The sequence below is a fragment of the Heloderma suspectum genome, chromosome 4 (assembly GCF_057233095.1).
Source record: "Heloderma suspectum isolate Gila_16-S chromosome 4, 16-S_ref, whole genome shotgun sequence".
Taxonomy (NCBI): Eukaryota; Metazoa; Chordata; class Lepidosauria; order Squamata; family Helodermatidae; genus Heloderma; species Heloderma suspectum.
Window position 1 is genome coordinate 226,460,897 of NC_139461.1, and position 9,267 is coordinate 226,470,163.

General features: G+C 44.3%; 1 protein-coding gene across 2 annotated transcripts in view; it reads left to right on the forward strand.

Moving 5' to 3' along the window:
• The window catches only part of SLC1A7 (solute carrier family 1 member 7), a 61,179-nt gene extending 58,570 nt beyond the window's left edge, over positions 1-2,609 (forward strand). For both annotated transcript variants that reach the window (XM_084852487.1, XM_084852486.1), the window contains exon 11: positions 1,928-2,609. In XM_084852487.1, coding sequence (XP_084708613.1) covers positions 1,928-2,164 — 237 coding nt within the window. In that variant the 3' untranslated portion in view covers positions 2,165-2,609. The remainder of the gene's footprint in view (positions 1-1,927) is intronic.
• Positions 2,610-9,267: the final 6,658 nt, after the last annotated feature.

The window sequence follows — 9,267 nt, forward strand, 5'->3', positions numbered from 1 at the left end:
TTATTGCCCAGGCTGGTATGGCGCGACGGTTTGGATCCTCGGGTCCTGGATAAGGGCAGGGGCACAAAATTGGGCGGGATAGCTAATACCTTGGAAGACAGAAACAAAATTCAAAGCAATCTTGATAGACTGGAGCGCTGGACAGAAAACAACAGGATGACATTTAGTAGGGATAAATGCCAAGTTCTGCACCTAGGAAAAAGAAACCAAATGCATAGTTACAAGATAGGGGATACATGGCTCAACCACACTACAAGCGAGAGGGATCTTGGAATTGTAGATCACAAGCTGAATATGAGTCAACAATGTGATGTGGCTGCAAAAAAGGCCAATGCTCTTTTGGGCTGCATTAATAGAAGCATATCTTCCAAATCCCGGAAAGTACTAGTCCCCCTCTACTCAGCACTGGTTAGGCCTCATCTGGAGTACTGTGTCCAGTTCTGGGCACCACACTTTAAGAAGGATGCAGACAAGCTGGAGAGGGTTCAGAGGAGGGCAACAAAGATGATCAGGTGACTGAAAACAAAGCCCAGTGAGGAGAGGCTGGAAGAACTGGTCATGTTTAGCCTCGAGAAGAGAAGGCTGAGGGGAGATATGATGGCACTCTTCAAGGACTTGAAAGGTTGTCACAGAGAGGAAGGCCAGGATCTCTTCTCGATCATCCCAGAATGCAGGGCACGGAATAATGGGCTCAAGTTACAGGAACCCAGATTCTGGCTGAACATCAGGAAAAACTTCCTGACTGTTAGGGCAATATGACAATGGAACCAATTACCTAGGGAGGTAGCAGGCTCTCCCACATTGGAGGTATTCAAGATGAGGCTGAACAGCCATCTGTCGAGGATGCTCTGACTTGGATTCCTGCACTGAGCAGGGGGTTGGACTCGATGGTCTTGTAGGCCCCTTCCAACCCTACTATTCTATGATTCTCAGGCCCGCAGGAAGGTGAATAGGGAGATAGGTAATGCTATATTCAGTCAGGGGGAAGGCATAGTTAAGCATCCTGATATTTCTTATGGGTGGAGAGAACTATATAGACAAGATGGGGTCCACTTATCTGACGAGGTCAATGATTTGTTTTTGGCCCATCTGCGAAGTGGATTGCTTGAATGGCTTCAGCGCAGGTGGGGGGGGAAGAATGGCTAAGCAGAGGCTTGCTGTCCTCCTGTGGCGGGTATGTGTGGGCACCTTGGTGGGTTTTAGGGCTGGTGAGCATTTGGAGGCACCGTTTCAGGTGGCTGGTAAGGACTGAGGCTTCCAGCTAAGGGTTTTGCAGCCCCAGTTGCGAGATAGGGATTACCTTTGAGGCCAGCTCCTCTCATCCACTATGAGTTTTGTGGCTTGAGGGGAGTTGACAGAGGAAGGCCTCCCAACCCCAGATTGGGGGTGAATGCCTCGCCCAATACTACGCCAAGCTACACTGGCTTTGAGAAGGTGCCCACTTAGTTCCCCCTTCACAGATCAAAGACTTTCAATAAATGTGGCCCAGATTTTATTCCAAATACTTGTGTCTTGTCTTTTTATTTCCCCCTCCTTACACCTGCAAGCCCCTTCCCCCCACATCCAGCTTGCCTGGCCATGGGGAGGATTTTGCAGGGGGGCAGAGAGATGAGGGGAACACAATTAGCGTTCCCTGAGTGGCACCACCATGGAAGGGAGGGGTCTACTGGTCATTTTAGGCTAGGGCACCCCTCCCTGCTCCAGTAGGGCTGTGAGATTTTCCCTTAATGTAGAGGCACCCACTGTGATGCATGGAGATTGTTATGTCAATTTGTCAAAGCAATTCAATGTAACTGAGAACAAACCAATACCTACAAGGTCTGTATGTTCAAATTAAAAATTACTATAAACATAAAAGCAGAAAATTAACATTTTTCTGGTGTATGGATGGGCAGTGCTAATCTAAACCTCCCTGTTGCATTCATAGGTGCCTTTGATCTGTGAAACAAAACCCATCAGCATCCATCAAATCATGGCTTACCAGAGAAATGGCTGTGTGAAGAGCATGAATGAGCTGCAAGGTCCTGAACCAGCAAAGACGTTACAACATCACATACCTGTTCAAGTAGAGCAAGAAGAAAACCCCATAGAAACTCATACAGAGAAATCCAGAAGTCAAGACCACTGCACTATTGAAATCAGTGAACTGGAAACAAATGTGTAACTGTTACTCCTGGCAGTATCTGAAACCTAATGACTATCTCATAGCTGGAATTGGGAGACAGCCTTTTGCCTTGAATGGGAAAGTATGGAATGACTGCCAGGTGTGAACTGGGGCTATGAGGCCAGCTGTGAACATCTGTGAAAACAGAAGCCTTCAATAGGTTGGTTGGTTTTTGTAAAAAGGAACTAATCATTGGACAACTTGGGTTTACTTTGGGCAAACTGATATGATTCCACCTATGATACTCTTTAAAAAAAACACAACTCTGATCCCTTTAAAATGACTTCTATTGGCTTACCTTCTCTCTCATTAACCATGAAGAAAATCCTTCAATATTCAACAATGTCATATTCCACTGACCATGCTGAGTTTCAAAATGAACTTACTGTAATTGCACTAACATCTTAGCCTCAAGCAATAAATATGGTACATCCAGTTAACCTGGCAACAAGTTGAAAAGAAGTATATGTTAGTAAGAGGTCAAGGTATTATCTCTTATTGGAAGAGAATCTCATTCTTACACTCCTTGCAAAATTTAGGGCGCAATCCTATGGGGATAGGCAGTTGGCTCGGAACTCGGAGGCAACTGCCTATCCAATGCAGGGCAGGAGAAGCACAGAGGGGATCATTCCCTCTGTGCTTCTCCTGCCCTGCATTTGCTGCTAGACAGCCGATTTCGGCTGTCTAGCCACAGGAAGGTGGAGTGGGGGAGGAGGCTGCCAGACGACACATAGGATGTGTCGTACCAGCGTTTCTGCCTTCCCCACCCTGGAATGCCCCCCGGAACACCCCGTTTTGGCTGCTCTGTGTTCCTTTTCTGCGCAGCAGCATGGAAGGGGGAGGGAAGGTCAGTTCCTGGAAAACCACATATCCTATGTCCGTCTAGCCTCTGACTAGTGGCCATAGGATTGCTCCCTAACTGGCTTCAGCCAACCACAGTTTGTTGTTATGTCCAAAACAGGATAAACTATGGTTAGCATTAATTATGGTTTATTGAAACAAGCCAAGTTCAAACCATGTTTAAAGATCCTGCCTTGTTTCAATAAACTATAATTAACCCTTTACTGTAACTCCTGGTTAGGACATAACAACAAACAGCAGTTAATTTAAAACAGAAGTAGACACTTTTTTATTTTGTAAAATTTTTAATGTGTATGTTGTCACATATATTACCTTTTTTGTACTAATAAGAACTGTTTTGTTTAATGAATTTGTTATTTGGAAGAGGGTCTAATTTTTGAGACCCTTCAAAGAAGATATTAAGCCATAGTCTAAAAATATCCCCTCATATTTGCCTTCCAAGTGCCGGATGCATGCTGTTCCCTTTTTCCTTTCTTCCCCACTTCTTTTTAAAAAAAGAGTTAGTATTCAAAGTGTCTGGACTATGAGAACCCAAATGCAAAAGAACTGGTGCTAAAGAAGAGTACGTAATGTTCTCTCATTTGTACAGACTGTATTTATGATTACATTTATGGCTCATATCCCTTAACTAATATATATCTTGTGGTTTGAGAGCAGACTAAACATGGGCGGAGATCCAATGTACAGGACTGTGGCACAATTTCACTGTAATGTTATCCTCAATTCCATATAGTGTTCTTACAATCTCCAGCTTTAAACTTGTGTCTCGGAACTAATAACCATGCTCCCCAACACACACACGCACACACACACTTAGGGTACCCTGGCTAGATTTTCTTCAGGTCCAGTCCAAGTGTCCAGCCACACACTCCTGTGCTTCTAATATGGGAGTGGGATTTGCTTGAAGTGGGAGCAGCTTGAGGGATGGGGAATATGGGAAGCTGTGCTGTGGCCATTGAACAGACTCTGCCAATTTCACAGTCTGTTCAATGGAAAATGATTAGAGGAGGCCAGGACTCCTTTAGATTTAATAGCTGTGCAGAAGATGGAATGTCTTCAGTGCTGAGAGCCAGTATAGTATAGAGCAGGGGTGCAGAACGTCATAGAAACATAAGAACACATGAACCTGCCTTATACTGAGTCAGACCATTGGACCATCTAGCCCAGTATTGTCAACACTTCACTGGCAGTGGCTCTCCAGGTTTTTAGACAGCCATTTTTCCAGCCCTACCTGGAGATGCTGGGGACTGAACCAGGGACCATCAGGCATGCCAAGTGTGTGCTCTACCATTGAGCTATCGCTCTTCCCTACTTCAGGCCCAGGGGCCAAACCTACCTGGAGTCCCAATCTGGCTCTCCAAGGTATTTGAGATGGAGATGGCCCTGGCCCTGGCCCCTTCCCCAGATCACCACTCCTTGGCTGGTTTCCCAGCTTTCGTGCAGTTTTCCCCATTCTAAAATGTTGAAATTCTACTCCTGAGGCTTTGTTCCTGGCAGTAAGAACTTTGAGCTATGATATGGTGGTATTTTTTGTATTTTTGACCTTGCCCCTTTGCCTTTGCCCTGCCGCCCACTGGAACGTAGCCCCCAAGAGATTCTCTGAAATGAAATTTGGCCCTCAGGCTGAAAGAGGTTCTGCACCCTGGTGTAAGGGCTAAAGTGTTGGCTTGAGACTGAGGAGATTCAGGTTAGATCCACCTAAGAAAGGACATTGTACAGTTGGAAAAAGTGCAGAAAAGGGCCACTAAAATGATCAAGAGGCTGGAGCAACTCCCCTATGAGGAAAGGTTACAACAGCTAGGATTGTTTATCATAGAAAAAAGGCGAGTAAGGGGAGACAGGATAGAGGTGTACAAAATTATGCATGGTGTGGACAAAGTGGATAGGATACATTTTTCTCCCTCTCTCATTCTAGAACCCGGGCTCATCCCATGAAGCTGATTGGTAGGAGATTCAGGCCAGATAAAAGGAACTACATCTTCACACAGTGCATAGTTAAACTATGAAATTCACTTCCACAACATGTAGTGATGGCCACTAATTTGGATGATTTTAAAAGGGGATTGGACAAATTCATGGAGGATAAGGCTGTTGACGGCTACTGATCCTAATGGCTATATGCTACCTCTAGGATCAGAGGCAGTATGCTTATGTACACCAGTTGCTGGGGAACATGGGTGGGAGAGGGCGCTATTGCACTTATGTCCTATTTGTGGATTTCCCATGAGCAGCTGGTTGGCCACTGTATGAACAGGATGCTGGACTAGATCAACCCTTGGTCTGATCCAGCATGGCTCTTCTTATGTTCTTATGTAGGTTCAAATCCTTCTTTCCCATGAAGCTCAGCCTACTACCAAAAGGGTAGCTGTGATGATAAAATGGGGGAGGGGAACAATATGTGCCATCCAGAGGTCTTTGAAAGAAGTAAAAATGTGGCAGGTGTAGCTTTATTCTTACCTATGTCCTATGGTACACCTGCCAAAATTCTTTTCTAGACAACTGTTAAAAGTGTAGGAGCCCTTTTTTCCCTTTGTCTTCGGACAGCCTAGTTGCAAATGAGTGACATGGGGTCATCAGCAGTGCCCTTCGTCTGGCAGGCAATGCTTAAGGGCTGGATTCTGGGGCTGAACATTTCCCATGCTGCAAATGTCTGAAGAAGTGTTGATGGTACGCCCTGCTCCAGGCCACTGGAAACCTGGCTCCTTCTGGGACAGGAAGCTATTCTCCATTTCAGTGCCTGCTTTGCAGAAGAGATGCCTGTCATGGAAGATGGCTTCCTGTTCAGTTTGGACTTGATGTCACGCTTGATCTACATGTCTCTGTGCAGCTTCTTTCTCTCTCTTCTCCCTTCCCCTTTTTTCTTCCTTGAACTTCTACTTTTGCTGATTACTCACTGCTCTGGTGGTCTCTCACCCCTGCCTTATTCCTTCACTGGAGAAAGGAAGTGAATTTTATATCATATAGTTTATAGTTTGATGAAAGAGAGAGAGATGAAGCTATGGGGGGAGGAGGGGAGGAAACAATTATATTATCTCTTCCTCTTTTGGATCCTTCAATTATAAAATAACTCCCTCTGTATTAACAGTGTTACCAACTGTATCATGTATTTATTAGCAGCATTTTCAGTGGATTTTTAAAAAAATAAACATGCCATTGTAAAAAGAGGTTTTTTTTACGTACGGTACTAGAATGATATGATTTCTTACTTTTGAAAAGAGATGAAATTAATATGCTAAAACATTTGAAATTTGGTGAATTTTCTAATCTGGCTATACAGTTCTTGAATTATATATTTTGAATACAAACATTCAAATTTGCATGTGAAAATGTTTGTTGCAGAATTTAAATTTGAATGCTTTGGACATGTTGCCATCTTTCCCTTGTTTTGATTTTGGCAGGCTATGAAACCCAATAAGTTGTCAGATACTAAACAGCATTTTATAACATGCAGTGGCATCCGCTTAACAGCATAACATCAAATATTCATAGAATATCCAGCAACTACTTGAGCATTCAAGGAATATCTGGTGAATATTCATCCTCAAAATTTGCAAAGGAGAATTTTTGGGAGCAAATTCATACCAGTTTGATGAGTTAGAAAACAGATATGCTAATTAAATTAAAAAGCAAAGGCGAGTTGAAAGATGGGCTTGATACAAAAAGATCACATTAGTTTGAACAACTGTAAGAAGGTATATGACAGCAACCATGTTAAGCAGTCTTTTCTCCTTATTGCTCAATGGGAGCTACGTAGGGGTGCTGCAACTTTTTTTTCTGGCTAGAGCAATGCATTTAAATACAAGAAAAAGGATTTAGACTAAATATGGGAAGAACTGCCTGACAGTACAAGCTGTTCAATAGTAGACCAGACTGGTAGTGGGCTGTGGGTTTTAAAGCAGAGGCAGTAGAGGCTGGTGGCTCCGCTGTCAGTGGGGTGGTGAATCTGCTCTGGGTTTTAGTCTGAACCAGTCAAATTTCTAAAGGAGCTATCCAGGGTGCTTTTAGCATTCTGACTGAAACCTGGAGCAGATTCACCACCCCACTGACACTGGAGCCACCAGCCTCCACTGGCAGAAGCTGGATGGCTACCTATCAGGGATCCTGTAGTAGTGGATTTCCTGCATTGGCAGTGGGTTGGACTAGATTACCTCTGAGGCACCTTCAAACTTTGATTCTAATCTGCTTTCAGTCATTCAAGCAAAAATTTAACAGATGCAGCACTCCCAGTAATGCAACACCATGCTGGGAAATATGCACCCATTGCATTTCTGCCCCGTCACTCAGCTATTAAAAGATATGCTGACCCTGTAAGCTTTAGGCAACAATACATATAGGCGTCTTTTGCTGCCTTCTGTCACATGGTCAGGCCCTGATCAGATGAGAATAGGATCAGCCTCAGTTATGCAAGGAGAAGATGGGACGGAGCACTCCGCTGCTTAATATAATTCTCACAATCAAATGGTTGTTAAACTCAACATATGTTACCATGACCACCTCCATAACCATAGCTCATATGGCAGAGCAATCCTAGGTGGTGCGGGAGAAACAAAGGTGGAGGAACCGACACTTCCTAAGCCTTGGCAGATCAGCGTTTCAGCGATACCCTACAGTTTTTCAGAGGTGAGCTGATAGGCTGTAGGATTGCAGCCACAGCTCTCTAGGTATTACAACACCTCACTTCTTTCCTCCCCACAGAGGCTTCCAAAGAACTGTTTTGCCCTGAGAGGAAGGGCAGGAAGTTAACACAGCTTGGTGAGCTACCACCATTCTGCTCCAGGCATTACACCCACCCCCAACTACCACCACAGGACTTTCTGAAGAATGGTCATGCCCTTAGGGGACAGAAGATGCTGGAACAGCTTCTTCCAGACCACACAGTTGTTTGCCTTTTTTGTTTTGTTGTACTATTTCTATTGATTATTATTGTTGTTTTCATCATTTTATCTCAACCATTTTGTGAGGTCTGTCTGAAAAGCGGGATATAAATACCTTAAATAAATAATGACTAAGGGCCAAACACATTGCTGTCAAAGAATTTGCATCTATTTACCACAGGGATGGAGAACGAGTGGCCCTCCAAATGTTGGGGTGCAGCTTCTATCCTTCCTCACCATTGGCCATGCTGGCTGGGCCTGATGGGAGCTGCAGTTCAACAACATCTGGAGGGCCACATGTTCCCCACCCCTGGCTTACCATATGCCTGCTCCCAATAGAAACTATTTCAGTCTTTTGAAAGATGGGCCCAATTAGGCAGGCGACCTGTGAATTCAATCTCACATTTAGGCATATGGCTCAGTTCTTTTTTTCTTACAATATATCACCGGTATGTATAGACACTTTGTACTGGTGAATATGGTTCTCATACCATCTCTGAGAGACAGCACACAGGCTCAGAATATAAAATAAAGCCAGCCAGCCATCTGCAGATCACAACAGCATTCTGTAGAGGATAAAACATACCTCTCAACGGAAACAGCTCTGAACTTGCAATGTTTCTTTCTGCCTTTTATCCCCCTGATGGAAAAAGCAATTAAGGTTTTCTAAAAACAGGCCTAGAACGCAGGAAGGAAAAACAAGTGACGGGAGCACTAAGTGGAGGAAATCAGATCAAATCTGGGGTGTAACATTCCTAGAATTCATTGTACAGGAGACATTGGACCACGGCTTCACTTTCATCGTTCAACTTGGAACAATAAAGTAGACTCAGCAGCCACATTAAATGCCTGTCTAGAGGATATCCAGTATATCTTTCAGCACACCGGGTGGTGCAGATTTCCTTTAGTCTCTCTCCAGTTAGATTACAGAATTGGAGAAAAGGGATGTGTGGATCCCACCCAACTATATGTGCATGCTGGGTACTTCTTAGAATTATATTTCCATTCCTTTTTGGGAGTGCGGCTGCCCTGCCTCGAGAGCCACGTGTTGTGTCTTGATGTCTGGGGGGCCAAATCCAGCCCTCCTGGGTTCCACAGATCGCCCCACCCACCAATTGTTTGGTAGTTCCTCAGCATTTGTGCAGCTATTTCCCCATTCTAAAAGGTTGAAATGCGTCTGTTAAGGTTTAGTCACTGATAATTTTATTTACTTGATTTGTGCCCCACCTTTCTACCAAAAACTGGCACTCAAGGCATCTTAAGGCTTATCTTAGCATAAAAGCTTTACACTTAAGAGCTTTATGCTGGTATCTTTGGCCCCATCCCTCTGCCTTTGTCCCTTCCCCTTTTGCCTTCAGTCCCACCCAC